The sequence below is a fragment of the Equus przewalskii genome, chromosome 5 (genome assembly GCF_037783145.1).
Source record: "Equus przewalskii isolate Varuska chromosome 5, EquPr2, whole genome shotgun sequence".
NCBI classification, from domain to species: Eukaryota; Metazoa; Chordata; class Mammalia; order Perissodactyla; family Equidae; genus Equus; species Equus przewalskii.
In genome coordinates this window covers 3,485,783-3,512,629 of record NC_091835.1, presented here as the reverse complement: position 1 = coordinate 3,512,629, position 26,847 = coordinate 3,485,783, and the positions used below count along the sequence as shown (strand labels likewise).

General features: G+C 34.8%; 1 protein-coding gene across 26 annotated transcripts in view; it reads left to right on the top strand.

Annotated features, from left to right (window-relative positions):
* Positions 1-26,847, top strand: part of IKZF2 (IKAROS family zinc finger 2) — a 155,254-nt gene that overhangs the window by 76,291 nt on the left and 52,116 nt on the right. For 17 of the 26 annotated variants that reach the window (XM_070618213.1, XM_070618207.1, XM_070618210.1 and 14 more), the window contains one exon: positions 20,924-21,190. In XM_070618213.1, the coding sequence (XP_070474314.1) occupies positions 20,924-21,190 (267 nt within the window). The remainder of the gene's footprint in view (positions 1-20,923; positions 21,191-26,847) is intronic. The other 9 variants (XM_070618219.1, XM_070618215.1, XM_070618218.1 and 6 more) reach the window with 1 other exon arrangement.

The window sequence follows — 26,847 nt, the reverse complement described above, 5'->3', positions numbered from 1 at the left end:
TATGGATAAGGCCATATTAAGCCAGCAGAACAAAATAAAACTTTAACTGAACAAAATAAGGCAGTACAGACTTCCATGTTTCTCTTTAGATGAGATTGTCTAAATCATGTGCACAAACAGGGTATCCGTATGGTAACTGGCTGAGAAACAATTAGTTTGTATGCCGTCGTAGAATTGTTTCCTAGAAAAGTACACACGTAGTTCAAATCTGAAATCACTAAAAGTTAGTTTTAAGAAAACAAACTGCTCTTTTATGATCAGAATCCATGCCTGTCTCTCTGGTCTGAATAAATCAGGCTTACATTAGTGAGCCTTCAAATAAATGTAATCATAATTTTCTATATCACTGTATTAATATGCTAAAAAGTTTGATGATTGAAAATATTACAGATTGTATAAGGGGAGGACATTTTTTTGCAACTGGAATAGTTTCAGAAAATTTGGTATACCATTCATTACTCTAGCAAAACTTGGTAAATATTGAAGTACACCACAGAATCTAGATTCCAAGTGAAATTTAAACCATAGCTTCTATGCAGTCATTGATGCTGTCAGTCTAAAAAAAATAGTAAGTATAACCAGTTGATTGGGTTTAAGAGTTTTGTTGTCCTTTTGTAAATTCTAACTAGTGTTCACTCTGGATTTTAATCTTTAACATAAATATTTGTATGTAATACTTATAAACATGTCAGAATAATTTCATTTCCTTGTATTTAGTTTTATATTTGGTTACTATTGAAGAGAAAGCATGAGAAACAATACTACTATTGTGTTCATGAGTAGTGTTCATGTTTTTAGTTAAGAGATGGATCTATCTCATCGAAATTGTATTTCTGTTACTTTTTGCTATTTTACCATGCCAATACTATGCCAGTAATCTGACACTTAGATCCATACTCTGGACTTTTTGCAACAAAGTAATGAAAAATATCGTTACCTTTTTAAGTTTGAGAGGATATTAAAATACATATATTCAAGGGACTGGGGAAATATGATTATAGAAATTGGGTCAAATAGGTACAAGTTTCTGCACTCCAGAAATTAATAAGTGAAATTGAAATTCAGTTTTTCTCAACCTGTAGATTTTGTTTGTTTTAGAGAGAGTTCTTCACATGATTCTGAATTTCTGTAATTTACCTTATTTTAAGTTGGTACAAACCTCTGGTTCTTTAGAAGTTAATGTGGTTTTCACTTTCCTGATTTGAATTTTATGTGTTAATATGAGCTTTGCATTTTGGAAAGGTAGAAGTGCTGTTGATTTTCTGCTCCTGTTCTTGCGGTGTAGGAAGTACACCCTTCAAGAATGTAGCATGCTCTCTGTCGATTGCCTATCAAGTGCCGAATAATTCTCTGTCATATCTATAAAACTATTCTGCGATTATGAGAAAACATTTGTATAATACTTCCCTGGAAGAGCTTTCTGTGTGACTTTTGTAAAGTTCTTCTGTGGCAAATATGGAGTTATTTCCATTTACTCAATGGGAAACTGAGACACGTAATGTTTACCTTCGCTTTTACTCACTGAAGTCCATTGCTAACTAGCAGTAGAGTCAAGGCATCTTACTTCCAGTTCTGTGGTCGGTTTATTGTATATCATTTCCTAGTACCACATTAACTACGTTAGTTTCCTTTATTAACCTTCATTTGTGATGTTTCTCAGGGAATGGAAAAACAGGCTTCATTTCCCTCTTCCCCCAAATCAAATAGACTTATGACATATTCTTTAAGTAGATTTTAAGGTTTTTAAGGAAAATATTTATATTCATTCCTTTAAACCGTCTGCGTTCTTGCACCCAGGACAATACTGTACTTATACTTGGTGATAAGTATTCTAATATTTGTTAAATTTATGCATTATTAAATGAATGGACAAATTAAAAATTGGACGTCATTTGAGAGTGTAGAACAAGGTTAAGCAGAACAAAATTTTATAGAATAGAGCATAAATTCAGGGTCCAACTGGATGGATTTCAGTGCCCTAGACTTTATCACATTCATGTGTCATTTAAGTTGAATTTTTATATCATCTTCTAGGCCATATGTAATTTTTATTGGGCCGCCATGTTTAACAGTTTGCAGCAAAAGCTTAAAATAAGAACACTAGAAAATATAAACTCTAATGTGACTAATATACAAGGCTTAAAAGGATGCTCTATAACTGGGTATAAAAAGGTAAATAAATATGACCCATTCTCTTATTAGGCTTACTTTCAAGAGTGTTGGAATTTACTAAGGCTTATAGAAGTTCCTAATTAAAGTCAAGATGTGTATACAAGTATCTTTGCCTTCTCCGTTTTAGAATAAACTACTTGGTGACATATTCCATGACAGGATGTGTTCAATACCCAATGAATGATAATGATGATCAAACCCGTGGCAGGGGTAGAAATAAATTCTAGACTATCTACTGCATTATTCCTTCCCACTGTATGATACTGCAGATTTTTGACTGGTTTTATTCTATATACTTGCTGGGGACAAAGTGAGCTCAAAGAAAAGAAGCAGCTGACTGATAATATTTGAAGACCTCACCAGTGGAAACAGAAAAGAAGGAAAGGAAAGGAATCTGAAAACTAATCTTTTTTTGACCAGTTAGTGGCAGAAATGTGTGAGTTACTCCTTTCTTATTTTTCGTTGTTAGCTGCTTTGATTAGGAAAAGAAAAGAGATTTAGTTTTACCCTTGTCATGCAGGGCAAGAATTCACTGTTTCAAAATGGAACTGACAAGTGCATTTCATTAAGACTGATAATATGGCAGCATAGTGAAAGCTTGCAACTATTATCAGCATGTAGAAATTTTAACCAAGCTATTACTTTTTGAGCAAATGTTCTGTTACTTGTCAGCGATCTTGTATCTAATGATGGTGAACATAATGGGTTGAAGGGGTTTCATTTTAGATTTTAATTCAAATTTTTTGCGTATATATGTTTTATTTTAGTTTTTCAGGGTTTGCTTACGTTGTAGGGCTACCTTTATGGTGAAAAAAGGCAGTTAGATAATTTTGTTTCTGTTTGCGATGGAGACAATCTAGGAATTATTAGTGAGAACTGTCAGCTGATATTTACATGTATATTTTCAACAATAAATGTTTTGCTAGTTATTTACATACTGAAAACAAAAATTCACATCTGGAAGACAGTAATGAAGTGAAGTTATTTCTGCTGAAGGGATATATGGTAAGGCTTCAAGTGCTAGTTCAGGAATTTTGGTGAATTATTCTGTTCTCAGTGCTTTGCCTTTTTACCCCCTCCTCCCTCCGCACAAACAGATTCTTGCAGGACCACCATCTGTCCTTGCCTCCACTTGATAGGAGCCCAATATGTAAACACAGATTATGTCTACTTTGATTGTCACTGTGCCTTCAGTGCTTAGCAGAGTATCTGGTACAAAAGTTGTACCCAGACGTATTTGTGGAGCGAATGAGCACTCACCTTTTGCCACCTTAAAATCAGGCATAAAATTCCGGTTCTTAGACCCATTCATTGCATTTAGGTCCTTTTCTCTGCAAAGTTTTTGCACTTTTATGTTATGTTACGTTTCACTCATTTGTGGGTTACTCAGTAAATGAGTTTGTGTTTGCTTGATGTTGTTTATCTTTGTTCTATACTGTTCTGAGATGAGTTACTAATAAAAATTTGCTTGAATAGTACCTAGTAAAATATGAACCTGTTAAGATGGCTCCATCAATAGAGAAGAAGCTTTGAATTCCTGTATTTGTGGGAGTTGGGGTTTTCTTCCCCCATTTGGTTCCCTTTGTAGCCAATTATATACATTGTGAGGGTATTTGGCTGGTTCAGAGGTACATTATTATTCAGCATCATGATGTGGTTCTGATCTTCAGCTTCCTTTTCCACAAAATTAAGCTAATACCTACCAGAAAGATTTGTTTGGGAATTAAATGGCTAATGTTGAAGGACATCCAACAAAATGGGCTTTCACTAAATGTTAGTACTTCTTCCTATCTCTTCATTACTCTTCCTGTTGCTAGCCCACATAATGAATGAATTCCTATGGCCCCATTGGACACTGGATTTAACCTTTAAGATCCTTAAATCTTTCTTTTTTAGTGTTGCTATTTTGAGAGACCTGGACACCGTGATTGGCTCTCCTGCCCTGTTTCTTTTTCTTCCTCTCAAACTCTGTGTATTTTATCGCTGAGACCTGTGTTCCCCTGGCACTCTCTCCCTGTCAAAGAACTACCTACATTGTTGGGCTCGTCTCCATCTCCAGCCAGACTATAAGCCATGCTTGTATGGTTCACCCTTGAACTCCAACACTTGGCAGTGTGTAGTGTATAGATTGCGCTCTGTAAATACGTTTTGAATGAATGAATGGACTTGCTTATCTATCTGTTTTTATGGGAAAGGGATGATGTGAGGGTAGCATCAAGAAAGTCAGTAATTCCCTGATCTTAGAGCACAACGCCTTCCCAAGCACTTGCTATATTTTAGATGTAAGTAGTAATGAGAATTTTAATATCTGAAGAAAGAAGCTAAGTTTTCTGTGTGTAAAAGGTGTTCATCAGGATCCTATGCCTTGACTTGTAGATGTGCCATCTAAACATTACTTGATATCTACACATCTTTCTTAATAATGTACCTCTGTTTGCCAAAGTTGAGGATAGTTAAAATTATAAGTCATATTCTTTCTATATTATCTGAAAAACTATGTCAAGATTTTATTTTATTCTCATTAACCTTGTAAATCTGTAATTCTGGTGTCAGCTGGGAGTTTAAAGCTTTATGAGTTTAAGGATGTTAGTTCACATTTTGGAGAGGTAATTTTTTTCCTTCTCCCTGAGTATAAAAGTTGAACCAGAAAATAAATTTAATGCTGAAATTCATGGAAATAATAGAGTTTACTGGGCATATATTTTTAAAAATATAATTGCACAATTAAAGGAAGGCTACCTTGCCATTGGGTAAATTAGTCATGCAACAGGTTTAAACTACTGAGAAATAGCACCATGAGGAAGAAAATAAAATTAATTCAAGTGATAATATCAGATCAAGAAATAGTGATAGTTAATAGTGATAATGATAATGTCAAAATAGCTTCCTCTTGCCAGGCATAGTGTTAACTTTGTTCAGATGGCAGCTTCTGTGGTTTGTTTTAGTTTCAGCTTGCCCCAGCAGGTGTTGCTACACAGTGAAGGTGTTAGGCAGCATAGTAAAGAACCCAGAGATAAAATGGAAGGCTCAGAAAATGTCTTATCCTTTGAGCCTTCCTGGAGAAACCTAGCTTGAATTTCTGAGTGGTCAGCTTGACATTTTTAAGCAGGGAGAAGTTGTGTCATTATTTCTAGAATACTACAGTAGTTAGAGGAAAAAGATTGAAAGTTCATTGCAGTAATTGCTGACAGCTTCCACAGAATGAGGTGCTTTTAGTAAGCATATGCTGCCTTGAAAAGAGGCAACCTACCAGGAATGTGGAAAAGGACAGCGAGCTTCGAGATGAATGTGACACAAATGTAGATTTGGGTATTTTTATGCCCCTGAAATAATTTCGTTCGTTGTGAAGGTGGAAAAGAAGTAAAATGACTTTTAATGGTTCGTGTGCTTATGGTCTTCAACCAAAGAAAGACTCTAAGCTTCTGAAACTAATGTCGTATATATTTTCAGTAAAGTATAAAACCTGGTGGTGGCCATCACGGGGAGCTGGTATCACTGGGCTTGGCACAATCCACGTGAAGCTCTGAGGCAGTCCCTGCTGTCAGGGCATTCCCCATCCCTGGAGACCTGCAGTCTGTCTCTTAGTCCCACACGGGGAGGAAACTTGCAATCAGCAAGCCATGCATGATGGCAGGGTCATGCCTGACAGGGATGAAGTAGAAGAAAGGGAAATTCAAGAGTCTTCATAACGTTATTGGAGTCAAGGACTTTATGTTTTCTGTAAAGGTTCTAGCACACTTTTTTTTTTTTTTAAGTTTTGAGTATGTTGTGTTTGTTTTGCTTTTTTTCTCTCCTGGATGCCAGCCAATATTCAACTGAAGGAAACACATGGGGATGGCACATTAATCACTTTGTACTTTCTACTGCTTAAGTAGCTAACATTTATTGCTTAATAAAGAACATCTTGAATACATACCAACTAGGTTTCCAGTATACATACTATGTATGTGTAAAATGTACGTTCACTTTTAAACAAGCTCTTACCTGTGACCTTCAGCAGTACATTAAGATGTAGATTTAGGAATGCTGTTTTTAAGCCAGAGATTGTAAATATATGATCTAAAAGTTAGATCTTTATCTGAACCCCAAACCTAGTAGTAGATTTTGTATAAACAAATGTATTTACTTATTTTTAAATGCTTCCTGAATTTTTTTCAGCTTTGTAATTGATAAATTCTAAGATATTTAAAGTATACATTGTGACGATTTGATGCACATATACGTTGTGGAAGAATTCCTCCCATCTCGTCGATTAACACATCCATCACTTCTCATAGTTATCTTTTGTGAGTGTATGAGAAAATTTAAGTTCTACACTCGTAGCAAATTTCCGTCATACAACACGGTGTTAACTCTAGTCACCATGTTCCTCAGACCTCATTCATCTTCCAGTGGAAAGTTTGTACACTTTTACCAACCTTTCTCTATTTTGCCCACCCTTGAGCCCCTGGAAACACACTTTTCTACTCTCTCTGATTTTGACTTTATTTAGATTCCACATGTAAGTGATTCCAGGCAGTATTTGTCTTTCTCTGTCTGACGTATGTTGCTTAGCATAATACACTCAAGGTCCATCCATGTTGTCACAAACATAGGATTTCCTTCTTTCTCATGGCTGAATATTCCATTGTATATATATTCCACATCTTCTTTATCCATTCATCTGTTGACAGACACCTTAGGTTGTTTCCACATCTTAGCTGTTGTGGAAGAAAAAGAAATAAAAGACACCCTAATCAGAAAGGAAGAGGTAAAATTGTCTCTATTCGCAGATGACATGATATTATTATGTATACAAAACCCTAAAGACTCCACCAAAAAACTGTTAGAACTAACCAATAAATTCAGTAAAGTTGCCGGGTACAAAATCAATATACAACAGTCAGCTGCTCTAACAATACACTAACGATGAACTATCAGAAAAAGAAATTAAGAAAAAAATTTCATTTATGATTGCATCAAGAAGAATAAAATACTTAGGAATAAATTTAACCAAGGAGGTAAAAGATTTGTACACAGAAAACTTTAAGACACTGATGAAAGAAATTGAAGAAGACAGAATTAAATGGAAAGATATTTTATTTTCATAGGTTGGAAGAATTAATATTGTTAAAATATTCTTACTACCCAAAGTGTTCTACGGGTTCAGTGCAATCTTTATCAAAATTCCAGTGGTGTTTTTGACAGAAATAGAAAAAAACAATCCTAAAATTTGTATGGAACCACAAAAGACCCTCAAGAGCCAAAGCAATCTTTGAGAAAGGAGAACAAAGCTGGAGGCATCACACTTCCTGATTTCAAACAATATTACAAAGCTCTAGTGATCAAAACACTATGGTACTGGCATAAAAATAAACACACAGATGAATAGAACAGAATAGAGAGCCAGAAATAAACCCATGCATGTATGGTCAATTAATTTGCAACAAAGCAGCCAACAATACACATGGGGAGAGGATAGCCTTTTCAGTAAATGGTGCTGCCAAAACTGGATAGCCACGTGCAAAAGAATGAAACTGGACCCCTAACTTACACTGCTCACAAAAATCAACTCAAAATGGACTAAAGACTTAAATTTAAGACCTGAAACTATAAAACTCTTGGAAGAAAATATAGGGGGTAAGCTCCTTGACATTGATCTTGGTAATGATTTTTTTATATGAAGAAATTTATACTGAGATATTAAGTTGCTAATAATAATTATTACTGATAACACAAATTGTTTGTTACGTAACATTTTCAATCATGGTCTGCTTGTGTCCTGGAGTCATAGATGCCTCAGATTGAAGGGACCTCAAAAGTCTTGGTCTCAGGCAGATGGGCTTTTAATTATTTTACCTGCACAAATAAGTAGCATTATCTGCATTTCACAGATAAAAAAGCTAAGTGTCTTAGAAGGTAACATGCCCAATTATGGGTGACAGAGGTGAGGTATCAGCACTAACTCATAAGATAATAGAAGGAGAAATAAAACCCAGGTTTTATACATTTTAGTCTACTTATGATCTGACTAGAAAACATTAAGTATTTTAAAGGAAGTATTTTTTAAATGAATGAGGCACTCTTTTATATCTGATAAATGTAATAACTTACCTTTACAAGCTAAAAAATAACTATTTATATGCCCTTTAACTATATGAGACATGTCTGTCTGTTGCTTTCTATGGTACATATAACTATGTCATCATTTTCAGTATGTTTCATATACTTTAGGTATGAGCTTTGGAAAGCTCACTAAAGGATGTTCTAGAAATGGAGACAGACAACTCACTGAAAGATGAAAACCAGTTCACAGATAGATGACATGATTAAAGTAACTGCTTACAATTCAGAAGACGTTACCTTTTTTGAAAGAGTGATCTTATGAGAGTATTTCTTGATTATTTATGCTCTACTTTTTGCACTGCGATTTTATATTAGCAGCATATTCTGGGGAGAGGGCTTATGAGTCATTGTATTTTCCATCACAATATTTTACTGTGCATATATAAAAGCTCATATATAAAAGCAAAAAAAGATAGGCTTACATAAATACATACATGCATAAATTTCCCAAGGGCCATGAAACCAGGGACCACATCTGTCACCTCCACTACTGCACTGTGCTGTCTGGTACAGAGCGGGTGCTCAGTGAGTAATTTTGAATGGATGAATGGATGAATTCTGAGGAGTTCCCTCCTTCATATTGGGCTCGTTGAGACTCAGTCTGTTAATAAGTTGACAGCACTTGTCTCTGAAATTACTGCCTACAAGCATTCTCTTATGCCTTACTCTATTTTAAACTCTCTTTGATTTTACATTTTCAATTTGTGTTACTTATTGAATGTGTGCATTCCAGAAAAAAAAAGTGGTTTCACTCAAGATGAACATGAGTACATGCCTTTTTCCTCTCTTCGTGCTTGCCCGCTATCTTGAGTGCCATCTCTTCTCTCTCTATTATGTAAACCCTACCCAATTGGTGAACTGTCTTACTTCATGAAGGCTGTGTGTCATCGCTCTGCTTCCCTGTGGTGAACATACCCCTTCCACTATATTTATTTGATGTCTTCCATTTTGTGATATGCTTTCAGGTGGTAGATCTATTAATAAGAAGTAAAATTTATAAGGATACTGTATATACAATTGTATTTAATACTCAAAACAGCCCAGGAGTCAGGTATTATCATTATCTTGATTTTATAGATGAGAAAAATGAGATTTAGGGAGGTTTCTTAAGGTCACCTGCACGTGGCTAATAAATCAAAGAACCTGGCCTTAAAGCCTGGGCATTGAGTCTAGATCATACTCTTAACCACAGCTGTACTGCCTGCCCGAAGGGACTGCATGCTCTCCCAGTCTTATGATTTTATGTGGAGAATATTGTCCCCACTTTACACAGTAGGAATCAAGGAGATATTAAGTGACTTCTTAACATTCACACATGTGAAGAATTTAAACACAGGTGTTCTTCTTTTTTTTGAGGACGATTAGCCCTGAGCTAATATCTGCTGCCAATCCTCCTCTTTTTGCTGAGGAAGACTGGCCCTGAGCTAAATCCATGCTCATCTTCCTCTACTTTATATGTGGGACGCCTGCCACAGCATGGCTTGATAAGCTGTGTGTAGGTCTGCACTCAGGATCCAAACTGGCGAACCTCAGGCCTCCAAAGCAGAATGTGCGAACTTAACTGCTGTGCCACTGGACTGGCTCCTGAACACAGGTGTTCTAATCCAGCATTTCTGTTATTCACCTAGTACTTCCTGTGTTGCTCTGTAATTCTTTTTTAACCTATTAACGTATGTACTCTATATGACTAAAGTGTCTGTTCATTCGGGGTAGGAAACTAGGTATGAGCACTGGAAAAAAAAATTGCTCCTGCAACATTGTGGAAAAGCAATAGCTGGCACTCATCTGTTAAAGTGTGCTGGGTGGTTGTCCAGATTCATTTTCTTTAATCACCACTACAAGTTTTCTTGGTTACTACTTGATGCATTTTATTGGTTATACATTTTTAGCTGACCAACCCTGTATCTCAGGACCAAATGTTGACTGTTTATTTCACACCAGTAGTGAAGTGTTTATGGAAGGACACCAGGGAAAGAGCATCTGTAGGCTGATGTCAGTATGTATGTTCCAGATTTTGGCAACTGAGGAGATTTGCATCTAGGGCCTGGAAAGCTGTAGGGTTCCTCTCTCACTTCAGCTCAGAGACCCAGTAAAGCTGAAGTGTATCCTATGGCCTTAGTTCCTCCCTCTGTTGCTGTTGCCCTGTAATAGAACCCATTTCTTTCCTCTTTCTCTTTAGTGTGCCTGTGGCACTGCCTTCTGACCTTGTGTAAGTATCCTTAGTGACCTCTAGCAATCCAGTGTGTGGTCCTTTGGGTATATGCCCACCTGGCTGGATTTTACAGTAATGATTTTACTTCTTATAGAAATTTAGTGAAAATTTTTGCTCTCCTCTTATTAAAGAAGTAATTTCACAATGTAATTTGCTTCACAAACCTCCCACAGTTCTGTTAAGCAGATGGTTGCCAAACACCAGTTCAAGGTAGATTGCTCTTATATGAAATAAAATCCATGCTCAGAAAAGCTGGCAGTGTAAGCTGGTCTTCTTCCAAAACAGACTCTCAGACAAATTTCTCTTTACTCAAAGCTGGCAAACGACTACACCTGTATGAGACATGCAGTAAAAAGCATCTCAGATGGCACACATTGATTCAAAGTTATTCTTCTTTAACATGCTGACATCCCTTTTCTCTTGAATGATAGCTAGTAACTGCTTTGCTTTTGGTGACATAGGGGAAATAGCAAGAATTTGGTCATGAGTTAGTTCTGGGTTCCAGTCAGCTCTGGCTCTGAAGAGATGTGTGACTTGGACATGTTACTTCACCCATTCTGAGCAGTAGTTTTCTCATCCGTAAGATGGGATAATATCACGTACTTCACAGAGTGGCTGTTGTGATTAAATCAGGTGACACATGTAATGCCCCTGAAGTCTTTCCTGTTGTACAGTGGTCCTTTAACTAATGTTGTGTTGATGATGTTTGTATTTAAAACCCAACTCTGTATTGTTATGTTGATTTGTTGCCTGTGGTTAATTTGTGCATGGTCTCTATAACTTAACAAGAGAAGTTTAATAGGTAAATCAACAGCAACAGTTCAACAAACACCTACTGAGTTCCTAGTGTAGGTAAGGATCAGATGGTTTTACAACCATGAATAAAGGCAGCATATCCTTTCAACGACCCTACACTATAGGGAGTGTAGAGTTAAGGCAAATCACTAATGAAATCACTGTATTGTGTCTTTTTGCTCAGGAAACACTTCATGAAAAAAGGCAGTAGATAAGTGAGCCTTGAACGGTATGCTAATATTGATAGAAATAGGGGAAGGATTCCTGAAAATGATAACAGGAGCCAGGAAAAGAAAAGTAAGTAGAGATATATAGGATGAGTTGCAGGAAGAAGGACTGGAAAAGGAATGCCTAACTAAGGGCTCTTACGACATATGGCCAAGGGATATGGTGGTTGTGCTGTGGGTGTCCTTAAATTCCACCCCGGTACCTTGATCTTCAATTTGTAGACGGCAGGCAGTCATTGAACACATCTAGAAGAGTAATACGAGCTCAGCTTTAGGAAGATTAATCTAACAACTCAATATAGCAAGAATTGGGGGAGTGGAGTGTGGCAAAAGGCCGAAGAAAGAGACCAGTTGGAAAGCTGTTGAAATTGTTCCAGGTGAGAATCTTACAGAAGTTCTGTGTTGTTCACAAAAGTGCAAAAAGGGAGTTGGATATGCAAGACATGGCAGATATTGAATCTTTAGGACTTGGCAAATGAAATCATTCATTTAAAGAATGGATAAAGGGATAGACTGTTGTTTGCATGTGGCATTTCTGTTTAAAGTAGGCTTATTTTCTCCACTTGTAGGTTTCTCATAAAGTAGTCATCTGCCAAAAAATAGAAACTTTATCCTTGGGCTACAATGGTGCCACTGTACTGGTCAATAAAGGTGTGTGGTTTGCAATGGGTATGCTATATAAGGTTCCATGCATTGTGGGAGACTACTGGGAAGTCAGAAGTCTTGCCCTCCTCTGTTTTACTTTACTTTTACTGTTCAAGGAGGTAGAGAGGACACTTTTTTGTATTTATTCGGTTGTGAAGAGCTCTTTAAATGTAAATGAAATGCTACCCAAGCTGCTCATAGATATGATTTATCTTTGTGACAATAATCGACACAGACTGTCAAGCTTGACCGCAAAGGAAGTCCTAAAATTACATCCTCCATAACTGTTGGTTTAGAGATTAAAATTGGTAATATTGACATTCCTCAATGGCTGTCTTTACCTACCACTGTTAAGTCATAGCATGACAAGGAATATAGAAGAAGTGGAGGCAGGGAGAGGATTGGATATTGACAGATTCTTCAGGAAGTAGTTGTGCTACCGGGACCTACCCCTGCCTTAAGACCAAAGCAAATTTAACAATTAGGAGGTAGTTGTTTTGAGTGAGCATATGCATCCAGACTTGATAGAAAGTGTTAATTTGGTAGTTCAGTATATGGAAACTTAAAGTATCTTTATTTTATCTTGCGATTGTGAACTGGAGTTCCCAATATCCTCTTCAACTGATGGACATAGTTTTATAGATTCTGAGAGGTCTATTTGCCCATGACTGCTATATATGTCCTATATATAATACTCATATTAGTTAGTTGTTTAATTGGTAACCAGTGTCATGTCAGTGAAAGATGGCTGGGCTAAAAGACAGAAGATCTTCAGTTGGTATGGTCTCACATTTACTAACTTGCATCCTTGGGAAAGTCACTTTACAACCATGCTTCCATGTGTTTATCTGTCACTGCCCTACCTACAGTTCACTGTTGTTCTGAGCATCAAATGAGACAAAGTAGGTATCTTTTTAAGTCATAAAGAATTGTAATAAATTGTTATTTTTATGTTATTATTATTATTAAATGGTCCTAAATCCTTAGTGTGAAGAGACTCTTTTATCTAGCCTGCTGTTTCTAGGAACACCAAGTGTTATTTTTCCTGTCTTTCAGGTGATACAGGTCCTAAGTCAAAATAAACAAACATCCCAAGGTCCCATAGCTAGTTAAGTGGTAGAGGGAGAGATAAAGACCCTGATTTCCTGCCTTCAGGCGCAGCGTAACTTTCTACCGAGCTATTCTTAGAATAATAGTATTTCAGAAACTATCTAGCTCCTCTAGTGGGTTTAAGAAATACATAACCTAACTATATTAGAGAGAGAAGAGAATGGGGAGGAGAGGTAACTGAGGTGATGGGATGTGCAGTCTTACAATGCTGCCCACAGATGGCTCAGCTGCAGCTCCGTGGCACCAGTGTCTGGACTTGTCCAACCATTTATAAAACGAATTCTTGCAGGGTGTTGTGAGGGAGCTGTCTTGTAAGACTTACCCATTTATTTATTCACAGTTAAAAGAAACAAACTTTTTATATTGTGTGAAATTTTGAGGAAATTTTTAAAAAATAACTGTGCATAACTTAAAATAATTTCTGTTGTGATGATTTTACCTTGTTTTAGACTGTTGGTAAGTTCTTAGTAAATAATTGTGCCTTACGTTAGAGTTTTGAAGGCAGTTTGTTTTTCTAAGACATTATTTAAACAGCCGCTGGGCTGTTAACATGGATTTAATCATGTTTGGTGTTTCTGTTTCTTAAGTTTGAATGAGAGAAAGTTGTGTTAGCTCAGAAGCAACTTCGACAGATTATTGGATAGACATATTGATTTAATTAGTGTGTATAACGCCATTTCAAGTACCTTGTGTAGACCAGGAGAAACTGATGCTTGTAAGTAATAACACCCCTTAAGTGTCCTCTTGAATTCTCACACAATGGAAATCAAACATGTAAAAGTCCACTTACACATCATACCTGAAAGATTATTTTTTTCCCAATTTGGTAAGTAAAGAATGGTATTTTAGCTATACTTTATTCAGCACTGGGAAACAAATATCTCTTCAAGTCCCATAGTATTTGCTTCCTTTAAAAATTGAAAAATATAATTTGGAAATTAAAGAGAAGTCAATAATTTGATAGTAATTAATCTAGAAAGCCTATTTTATATTCCATAAGATCAAGAAATCTTGTATCTTTTCAAATAGAGCAAATAAATCATAATCCCTTTGCATTATTTTCCTGGGTAGGAAACTTGAAGAATCTGTTTGTGGATTAGTAGAACCAAGTCATACTAACAATAAAGTCTTAAGTTGTGGAATGTTTAATTTGGATATTAAAAATATTTTAATAGTGATATTTTACGTTCTGCTCACTATGGTATTTCCACAATTTGGCTTTTAAAAATGATAGGGTTATCTGTGAAAGCCAAATTCTAAGGATGAGGCTAGAATTTATTCCTTCAATTTGATAACTCAGCATTAACTGAATGTATTTCACCATGCATATAAAAAATTACCTTTTCCCCCCAAATTTTAAAAATTGAGAATTTTGTTATTTGAAGACTTCAATTGCCAGACATTGCAAAATCATATGCTGTCTTGCATAGGTGGATGACTGGGTGAAGATATGGAGTAAAAAATATAAATATCCAGTTTCTAAGGAAAAGCTCCTTTACGTTTATGTACTGTTCAGGTCAATAAATTTATCATGTAACCAAATTATATATGGTAGTAAAATATTTCCTGTATTCTTACTCATGAACTCTTTCATGACCTGTTTCTGAGTATGTACTATTGTGATAATATGAGTTTCTTATTTAAGGGAATAATATTCTTCAGCTTTTAGTCTTAAACCTTCAAAACCACTGTTAGCAGAGTATTAGACAAGTGGCAGGTACGTAATAAATATTTGCTGGTTCAGTGATTTTTAAAGAGAATTCAGTTTTGGTCCTTGTTTCTTCTTGGTTGAGGTGGATGAGTTCTACGAGTGTGAGATCTATGAGTTATAGAACAGCAGTGTACATTTTATTTTTCATTTCATTTTTAAATGGTATATATTTGGGTTTTGAGTTGTCTTTTTTTAAAATTTTCAAAGTATAAAAGTGGCAAAGAAAATTTTCCTTATGACATAAGCTGAATTAAAATAATTTATTTTTAAAAACTACAGAATAACAATTTTTCCCCATTTGGTTTTCTACATTTTTGTTTTTTACAATGAGATATATCTGTTTACTTGTGTAAATACCCTTATTCGGTTATTTCTTTATTTAATACCACGTGAGTGAATTAAAGGCAAGTCTAGTGTGACTTTCTCCATCACTATTATGTGTCTTGAAACAATGATGATTCTGAAGCCCTTGGGTGTAGAGAGCCCAGTGTGGTTACTGAAGAAACTTTTATAATTGACAGTCATTTGGCCTGGGAGTCATTATCATAAGAGCTCCTGTGTAAGTCTCTTTACTTCTCAGCGTTCGTATCATCATTTGTAAATGGAGGCGATGAAACTACTAAACTGTAAGTGGAGGTGTTTTTATAGCATCTGTAAGCTATATTCTAATGTTCAAGAATAATATTTTGAGAACATCAAGAAGAGCAGGAAAACTTTTAATTCATAAATGTGTTTTCATTGTGAAGCAATTTTTTGTATAGATATGTAGAACTTTTTATCCTGAAATATATTCAAAGCTTTTTCTATGTAAAATTGACCATAAAAGTTTTTTTCTATTAACTATTATCCTTTCCGTGTATTCACAAACCTCCAAGTCTACTAAAAAAAATCAATATAGGGGGCCAGCCTAGTGGCCTAGTGGTTGGGTTTGCATGCTCTGCTTTGGTGGCCTGGGGTTTGTGGGTTCAGATCTTAGGCGTGGACCTATGCACTGCTCATCAAGCCATGCTGTGGTGGCATCCCACAAACAACAAATAGAGGAAGATTGGCCGAGATGTTGGCTAAGTGCCAATCTTCCTCACCAAAACAAATGAACAAAAAAAAACTATGTAACAGTTAACTTTTGATCATTAATGCTGTAAAATTTGACTTCTCCTTTATTTTAAAGTGTAAACCATATCATCTCTTTATGTTAAGAAGAAAAGATACTTATATTAAACCTCTTTATTTTGTTTATTGAAAATATTCAAATATCTGTATACTATAGTTATTTGTGACTACAATATTGAATAGCAGAGAACAAATTGATCAGTTAATTAAAATCTTATTTCACATCCCCTTTTCATTGCTAATGTTTTATTCTGACAAAATGTTTTTATTAAGCTATTATTGCTTGTCAGTATATAATAATGTGTGTAAATTCCCACACATATGCCTGAATTTTACGTTTTTCATTTCATATCAAGGAAACAAGCTTGAAAAATAATTGTTAGTGTTAAGATTTGTAATAACAAGATTTCATTTCACTCACATTAAGAAGTTCTCATCTTCATAGAAGTTAGCCCATTTATGAGAATACTTGTAAAATTGTAAAAGAAATAAGGCTGAAAATTTAATTTCAAAGATTTGATAACTAATATATTATGAATATTATTATACAATGACTAATAGTTATAATAGCTTTATATATTATAGCTACAAATAATCATAATGCAACTCTTTTATTAATATATAAGTGGTAATTTAGAGTATGCTTAAGTTTACCAAACGCTTGAATTTAATCAATTATGAATTAAAATGTTAGGTGCTCTACATTAATTAGAAACATCTTGCGGGCCGGCCCGGTGGTGCAGCGGTTAAGTTCACACGTTCCGCTTCTCAGCGGCCTGGGGTTCGCCAGTTTGAATTCCAGGTGCGGACATGGCACCTTTTGGCACTCCATGCTGTGGTAGGCGTCCCACATATAAAGTAGAGGAAGATGGGCACGGATGTTAGCTCAGGGCCAGGCTTCCTCAGCAAAAAGAGGAGGACTGGCAGTAGCTAGCTCAGGGCTAATCTTCCTCAAAAAAAAAAAATTAGAAACATCTTAAATAGTGAAAATAAATCATGGGAGAATTTCTTTTATATTCTCTGAGTAAGGAAATTTTTATCTATTTAACAGTTAAAATTTGAAGACTGCTTTGTTTAATTAATTGCGTTTCATCCCTAGAATTTCAACCGAATTTTAGTGAGATGGGTTAAAAGTTAATTAGGATAGGATTTTCTTTGTACATAGGCCACCATATATATGTAAAATTTAATCTGTGAGGTACATTAAAATGTGTTGCATTTTATTGATTTACTATTTCGGTACAGCAATAGTGTGTACATTCATACATGATAAACATGTAATTCCTTACAGTATAATATTGTTTGAGAGAGGATTACTATAGTTTACCATGTCTTCTATATTTCAGTTCTAGCAAATGTATACTTTTTTTGGATATTCATTTCAAGAATATTCTTCTGTGGATAGAAAGTTCTAACTACTATGTCTGATAATTTTTAAAATGACATTTTTATCCATGTTTGATATTATGTTTTGATGTCCGTATTATGATATTCTCACTAGGGAAAAGACGATAATTTAATGTAACATCAAATCATATTCTTCAGTATTCTGTGCTATTTTGAAATTTAAGAGGCCCATAGTTTCAGACTCAAAAACTACATTTTTGTTATGGGTTTCTTCAGTTCCTGAAATGGAAGAGCCTGTAGACTTTGCTCATTAAATGTAGCTTATCAGATGTTGACTAGTTCAGAAACATAAATCATGGCATTGCTGAGAAGTTTGTAATCTTTAGTACATCAATTAAATTAAGTGCATGGGACACTTTGCTCTCAGGTTGGTATATGAAAACATGCTACATAAAGTCAGACTTTTAATTTGTTTTCTTCCTAATGTTCCCTTTAAATGACAATTCTGAATGAAAGATGGGGTTGCCTAGGTAACCAATAGTGTTTTCCATTGATTAGAAAAATCTTCCCTCCCAGAAAAAACATTATGGAAGAATTTCTTGGAGTATGGAAAAACCTACTGAAACAAAATACAGAATCTGGAAGCTGTCATTGAAAACTTTAGAAGTTCAAAATTTAAAATTAGCATACATACCAAAAAACACCCTTGAGTAAAAAGATAAACCAAAATATTTGCGAAACATATCAGACACAGGGTTAAGTTCCTTAGTATGCAAAAGATTTAAATTCAGTGAGGAAAGACTGACAACCTAGAAAAATAGGCAAAGAACTTTGATAGTTCTCAGAAAAGGAGAAATAACACCAAACATTTAAACAGAAAAAGATGCACAATTTCACTCATAATAAAAAATAATGTAGATTAAAAACTATAGTGAAATACCAATTTTTGTCTATGAGATTGACAGTTCTGTGTGGTATTATACAATAATGTCTATAATAGCAATAAACAAGAAGTAATCTTAAATTTCTGTTGATGGAGCCTGGATGAGTAAATTGTAATACAGGTATAAAATGGATTTTATGCAGTATTAAAAAGAACAATGTAGTTTTCTGTGTACTAATGTGGAAGGTACTAAACAAATATTGTTAAATAAAGAAAGCAAAATTAGGGTCAGGTGAATTGTACAATCTAGTTTGTGTGAAAGAGAGACTACACACACGCACACAGTTAGATAATGGTTGCTTTTGAGACAGGAACTGAAGGATGGTAAACTTTGGATAGAAAAGAACTTAATTTACATTTTTTAACCTTTATGTTAATTAATTTTTATTTACTATGTTCAAGGATTCTTTAAACATATAAAACAAGTTTAAAGAGAAGACAATTCTTAATGAAGTAAACCCCCACAGTGAATACTGCCTGAAATACCTCCTATATGCCACAAATTTCTTGATCATGTTGGGGGTTTTAAGAGGCATAAAGTATTGTCCTTACTCTTTTCAAAAACCAGTAAAGCTGTACTGATTTGTAAATAGGGTAAAACTCAATATAGTAGATACTGTATTAGAGATGGGGCCAGGAAGGCTGTATATCCCTTTGTAGACCTCAGAGTAGTTTACATACTTTAAGTTAACTGAACTTCACAAAAACCTTATGGAATAAATACAGCACGGTATGTCCAGAGAAAAGTAACAGCCAAGATCGTTTTCTCTATTTACGCATTTAACGCTCACATTAGCCCTATTGATCCCCATTTTATAGAGACGTGGAGAACTTAAGTAACTTGCCAAAGGTGATGCTGCTTGTATTGAGTACCATCGCTAGTATTCAGGTCTAAGCAGGCTGGTTACAGGATTCACCATCTTAATAGCAAGACTGTTCTGGCTCAAACTTTATTCTGTAGTCTAAATTTGTCTCTACTTTGCACATGAAAGCCATAAGATTCAGAGGTTCAATAATTAGTTCAAGATTATTCTGCTAGTAAATGTCAGAGCCGTACGATAGCCATGTTCTCCTGACTCCATCCAGTGATTTCGTCGTAGCACACTGCTTCTTGTTCACAGGGGAGTTCCAGGGAGGGAGTGAGGAAAGCCATGGTGATGGCACCAGCTAGCCTGAGTACCAACGACAAATCACAGAATATGTGGTTTCTCTAAGAAAACAATTGCAGTGAAAAGAACTTACTTCCTTTTTATGAAAATATTTCCTCTATTCGAGTAATACCCAATAATTTGTTTTGCTCAGTAACTTTGATATGATTTCTTAAGAAATTTCAAGATCATTGGATAAAAAACTGTTATTCACTTAAAGCTTGCTTCTGCTTTGTGAAAAGACTCTGTCAGCAATCCGGAATGAGGGCTGTGCTAACAAAATTCCAACTTTTCTGTGGGATGATCCAAAAACAGCAAACAGAAAGCATTAAATTTCTTAACAGTCACAAGTGCGTGCATGCATGCTATGCCATTCCTGTCATTCACTGCTTTTTGGTGTGCAAAGATTAAAGTTGGAATACCTTGATTTGCAGACTAATGTGTTCCATAGAGAATGTTTTTTCATATAGAAAAAAAGCAGAGTAGCTTAAGAACATGTGCACTCGGCCCTATGTTTATACAGCTCTTAAGTGAGTATATGTGTTTAGTCTGATTTTGAGGTATTTACCTTGACAGTGTGCCTTCGTGTGTCTAAGACGTTTGCTGTGTAAGATCCCAAGTTGTTTCTCATGCTCAGTACAGAAGCAGGTTGGCACAAGTACTCTGACGTCAAACAGAGAAGATGAAGTGTGTGTGTGTGCATGTGTGTGTGCGTGTGTTAATTTAAGAGGAATCGTGGCTCAGTGGATTAAGCAGTATCTAATCTTGTCTCTTCCGTGATCCTACCTCAGTCTCAGTATCCTTAGTGACAAACTTAAAAGCCAATACTAGAGTTATTTAAAGACTTGCTTAAAAAGTATATTACTGGGCCCAGCCCTATGGCTGAGTGGTTAAAGCTCTACACACTCCACCTCAGCGGCCTGGGTTCACGGATTTGGATCCCAAGCATGGACCTACTCTACTCATCAGCCATGCTGTGGTGGTGACCCACATACAAAGTAGGGGAAGATCAGCACAGATGTTAGCTCAGGACTAATCTTCCTCAAACAAAAAAATTAAAAAAAAAAAAAAAGAAGAGGAGGATTGGCCATGGATGTTAGCTCAGGGCAAATCTTTCTCAGCAAAAAAAAAAAAAAAAAAGTATATAACTGAGTTAAAGAAATAAATGAGTGTGGAAATACAGTGTCCTTCTATTTACCTAGAGCTTTCCTGAAACATCTTCACTTTCATGCCAAAGCTTCACTAAAATATCATAGAGCACGGTATGTAGGGACTGTATTCTACTTAATATAGCATTTCCAACCATGTTAATAGAATGGCAGTGGATGGACAAGCAATGTAGGTGACAACACATAACATGCATTTAAAATGTCTTCTTGTCTTCTTTTTAAATTGCAGCAAATTCAGTAAAGCTAGAAATGCAGAGTGATGAAGAGTGTGACAGGAAGCCCCTGAGCCGCGAAGATGAGATCAGGGGCCATGATGAAGGTAGCGGCCTAGAGGAACCCCTCATTGAGAGCAGCGAGGTGGCTGACAACAGGAAAGTCCAGGAGCTTCAAGGCGAGGGAGGAATCCGGCTTCCGAATGGTAAACTGAAATGTGACGTCTGTGGCATGGTTTGCATTGGGCCCAATGTGCTTATGGTACATAAAAGGAGTCACACTGGTAAGCAGCTGAAAGAATAACCTGATGACTGCCTGTGACATCTGATGTTGATATTACCTGACATCTATTCTTTTTCCTTTTCATTCAGGGGTGGCAATGGTGAAACTACCTTTTCAAAATTCTGCTAGTATTGGATTGCTGAAAAGCAGAGAGTAGCCTGGGTCTTGACTTCCAGCCTTCAAATCTGAGTAGCATGTCAGAAAAGAAGTTTGGGATTCAGTTTCCACAGTTCTTAATATAGCAATAATATGATAAGGGTTCACAGGTATAGGAGAATTTCATTGTGTAACTTAATCGTCTTGTATTTCTATGCATATTTTGCCATACCCATGGGCAGGTAATAGAGTTTGCTAGCTAAGAGTTTATTTTGTAAAATGGCACTCGTGCATTTATGTAGGGGTGGATCATTTTCACCTTATCTAGTTAACTTCTTGGAATACAATTTCCAATCAATCTTTGCCTACCATGGGTCTCTATGGAAGGCAGATACTTATTTTCCCTAGTTCAAGGATGTTACCATCTTCCGTAATTTTTGATTATAAGTCCTGCAAGGAGATATTTAGGGTGGAATATAACAAAGGATGGTGGGTGTGCGGGTAGGAATGTGTAATCATGGAATAGGGTGAGGAAAGAGACCTCAGATTAATTTAATATATACTTTTAGACATTTCAGTAATATAAAAGTCCAGTTGAATGAGAAGGCCTTATTTAAATCTTTTCAAATCCTTTGGCAAAATAAGAAAAAATTTTGAAAAACAGATGCGATTGTGGTAAGATAGGCAAATCACTGACTCTTACGAAGAAATTTCGAGTTCATATGAAAATTGATTTAAAGGTAATGATAGCTTTTACTATAATGCAAAGTAGTAGTATATAGCTAAATATTAATAACTAATACTCAGAGGTTTAAAATATGATACTCTTTTGGAAGAGAAATAAATCACAGTAAAGAAGTTTAAAATTTAAAAGGTTAACTTTATTTCAATTTTATAAGTAGATGCTGAAAACATGAGAGATACAAGGTACGTCAGAGTCTTTTTAGTGCAGACCTCTCATTTACACATGAAGAAACTGAAGCCCAAAACAGTCAGAGGATTTGTCCCTTATCTGTCATGTAGTTAAGGGCACTGTGAGGCTGGAACTAAAGTTTCCCGATGCCAAGAGTGGTTTTGTTCAAGTGTACCAAGCTTGCCATATCAATATACTGATGTTTTATGATAAAGTATTACTATAAGGCTGATACTTTAAAAATTGTAGTGAGAAGTTACGCTTTCAAATAGTGTTATCTTAATCAAAATCTTCCACTTTAGAGCCTATACCCTTATTCCAACCATATAGTCAGTTACATTTTTACTTTTTGTTTCGAATTTCCTTTTTAAATAGCATTAGATTTTTAAAATATATTACTAGTGCTAATGTTTCTTTAATTTTTAAAAATGTCTCATGGAAAAATTAAAAGATCAAGTTTGGTGTCATTTTTGATAAGAAAAAAAGGAAAAGACTGAAATAATGAGTCTATGTTTGTTGTTCTCATGAAGTAATTCTTACTGCAGGTCTCAAAGAAAGTTATAATGTATTCAGTATCTCAGACTGATTCTATTGAGGAAGATGACACTCATTCACATGTCTAACTTCTCCCATCTAGCATTATACAAACTAAACAAAATTAGTCTCATGACTTTTCAATTGAGTTGCACACAGTGTTCATTTTAAGACTTAAAAGCATACTAAAAACATTTTTTGGAAGGCTTTCAATAAACTTTTTATGGTCTGAGTTAAGAAAATTCAAAGAACCTGAGTATGCTCTCTTGAAAATTTCGGTTAATCAATGTTTTAATGTATCTGCAGTGATCTTCATCAGCTTGGTTTGTAAACAATAATAATTATATACCCACTGTACTGTCCACTTGATATTTACTACTGTACTAGAGCTGAATTATTTTGATTCTGAGAATCATCTAGTTGATATGGAAAATGTTTCTAAATAGTTATACAGATTTCCACGAGCCCTGTGAATATGGGATTCACTCACCTAGTGAAGGCAAGAGAATGGACTGAACAGCCATTTAAAGTCCTCTTGCAGCTGTATGAACTTTTATTGTTAATAAATGTTTCTTGGAGTTTTGTGAAAATTATTTCACTTTCTTCAGATCTGGAAGATTTTTGTTAAAGTTAGTTGCCGTTCGTAGAGGGGTTTGGGATACCTGCAACACATTGTTGACCTTGAAATTGTCATATATCCTTAAATTAGCTATTTTTATATGTGTTTCTGATGACGCAGTTTATACAACTGAGTGGATCATGACATTTTCAACTCCATGTTAGTACTATGAGAATAGAAAAATCTATTTGTGTTTCTTTAAAGTAGACTGAAAGAATGCAATCAGAATCTAGTCATTAAACAAATGTTTTCTCCTTAATACCATTCAATTTACAACTTCCCTCCTCACCAATTATTTATAGCTAGTATAAAAGGCACTGTCTTAAATCCTTATCAAGCCTTTGAGAAATATATATTTGTGTGTTTTTAGCTCATAGAATATCTAATATAAAATTGACAGTGAAAAAAGATACACAACCACCCAATTCATTAAAATGACATGGAGTATCAGATCTAATTCACTTCTTCTTCTTTCTCTTTCATACTAAAGTGCCAGTTCCCATGTCTTACTAAGAGCTTGCTGTTACGTCTTTGGTATTGCTACTTTAGTAGGCAATCAGGTAATATTGTCATCGGATACTCCAGGCACTCTTCACTGGGAAGATAGGGAGAATAAAGAAGTAGGGGCAGTAAATCAATTCATGCCTAAACATGAATTGATGCAAACATTATAAATGTAGAATATTCTTAAATTTGCCCCTCTTTGGGGTAGAGTTCTCCCATCTTTGTGACTTCAAGTTTTCAGCACATTTTATACATTGCAGCATTGTGAAGCCATTCTCTTGCTCCGAGGCCCTCTCTACAGGTACTTGGGATTTTTCATAATTTGTAGGTGGTTGTTCCATCTGACACAGGAGCATTCTCTGTCTTTGATTTACCAAAGCAAATTGATGCATGTATGCTTGCATTTTAGCTAAACATTGAAACACAGATCTAGAAATATGTTTGTGAAAGTACTTAAAATATTTAAATATAATTGATTCCATAATAAAAATAGTAGTTACTTCATCCAGTGAATCTGCTCATCCTTGAGTAGATTAGTAGACTGATTACAAAAAAAATTGACAGTGGAAATGAAGGATAGCTTGAGTACATCTTAATTGTTCTCCCGGATCCAAAGTTCTTAATCCAGACTTGTGTATCCACCTACGGAAGGATTAGTTATCACAAATACAGTATGCTATTTTGACATTTTTGAATTGGATTACTTTGTGTCACTAATGTGTTTCGTAAATTCATGGAGTTTTCCTGAAATCTGCTTTTATTTATATCTGAAGAAAAACATGAGTAATATGTTTTTCACACAAGGTCTAAAGACTGGAAAAGGACCAATGATTGAGTCTATTAAAGAAAAAACGTTGTTAAGAAAGAATTGAGACGTGTTGTTTCAAGTTACATAGATAATATAAGTAGCTAACTGAACCTTTTACTTAATTATCAGATCATTTTACGTATTTCTTTAATGCCTAGGCCAGGAATATCTGAAAACATCGGATAAAAGGATTACTCACATTTTACAGGGATGACTTTTTAGAAAAAATTAGTCAACCCACTTAATTTTGATTTGTTATTAAACAGATTTGGATATGACTTCTATTTGTATTATTCCTGGACTATAACGAAGTATAAATAAAAAAAAAAAAGAATGAAAAAACCTCATAAGTTAAACTCTTTTCATCCTTGTCTCCAACAGTAGCGTTATGGAGGGTTTTCGCTGTAATTCCAACTAAATTTTGTGTGGAACATACACATAAAAAACAGAGAATTGTTGAAATAATTATTTCAATCAAGACATTAAGAGTAGTTAATCATATTTCAACCCAAAATGAGTAAAGCCATAGGATTAGTATCCAAGAATTTAAAAAAAAATCAAAACTTGATTCATGTAAAATAGATCAGGATTACTCAAAGCTTCATCTGATTAAAATCAAAGTTCATTATTATCATTGTCTCTTTCCTCTTCTCAACAATGGGAGCATGACTGGTTACCTTCATCATATCTCTTTCCTTCACTTCCCATAGCCGTGGGAATATCGTTAGCAAATGCTTCCACACCAGGGCTTACACACTCAGCAGCACAGGGGTGTTCCTAATACATATAGACCCCTTGTCGCTTCTCCTACCCCTTTAAAGATGATCATATAAATTCAGAAGTAATTCATGTTAAAAAATATTCGAAGATATCTGGAATATTTTGTAAATGTAAAAGTTAAATTACCATGTCACTAGTCTCATAAAACTCAATTAGATGAGTTTAAAAATTGATCTTAAAAAGAGTTATCTTTATTATTTTTTTATTTGTAGATTGGCGTTATTTTGAATGACAAATGCAGAATTCTAACTTAGGGATTTTTAAATTTTTGATTGTAGGCAGCTTAAGGAAGATCTCAGCGTGCTGCGGGAGTGTTTTCCAAAGGCAACGTGATTTTAGATGGTTTTGTTCACCACACTAATTTAATTCCTTTTAAAGTTATGTCATATTAATTTGCTACTTGCCTCTACATAGATTTCAAAAGTAAAATCAAATATTCAGAGTGAAAAGTATAATTACGTTTGCTATTTTCCTACTGTCTAAAAAGTTAACTTCATGAAAAAAGTGCTCCCTTCTTCCTTTTTATTGCTGATTTTATGGCAGGGGTGGGGAGTAGAAAATTCTGATTTTAAAAAGTTGTAGACTGCTATGCCATTGAAAAAAAGTCAAAGAATTCACTTAAGCGGTATCTGTGTGCATGTGTATCTGTGTGTAAAATAAAAAGATTTACCAAAATTAGATTTATTTTAAAACTTTATTTTGTAAGCCTTCATATGAGAGGTTTTAGATAAAGTATTTCTCTTTTAAGCTGTATTTAGTGTTTATTTAATTTGTTAGTTTTATTAAATGAATCAAAGTTAAGTAAGATAAAATTTAAAGTAACTTTAACATGATGGATAATTTTTTTCCAGCTAACACATCAGTATAGGTCTTTTTGTAAACTTGGCTCATAAGATCTCCAGATTTCTTAAGAAAAAAGCTTAACCCTTCCTACACACACACAGATTATCCTTTTTTGGTATGTAGCTTATTAAGTTCCAAAATGAGCAAGTACTAATGAATTTGAGATACGTCTGATCTATCAATTTTTCAATTTCTTTAGGTTTTATAACAAATCTGTATGATAGAATGTGCAGTGGGCACTGCCAGAAAGTGACCACAGTTTATCTTCTTTGTGTCTTCTAGTTTTCTTTAATAAAAAGAATCATTGAGTTTATATTAAAGGGCCCCCCAAAATATTGAGGTTTCATTATTCACTGTTATTATGAATGTTTCAAAGATCTTAAGCATGATAACTGAGTTTAAAATGTTTTAAAAATTATTGAAATTATAATCATCATCTAATCTCAAGTACAGATATGGTCTAGTTTAACCAAAAAGGAATTTTTAATTTTATTTTTATTCTCAACTTTCAACTTTAATATGTTATATCTGTACTCCTTATATTTTAATTTATAATTTATT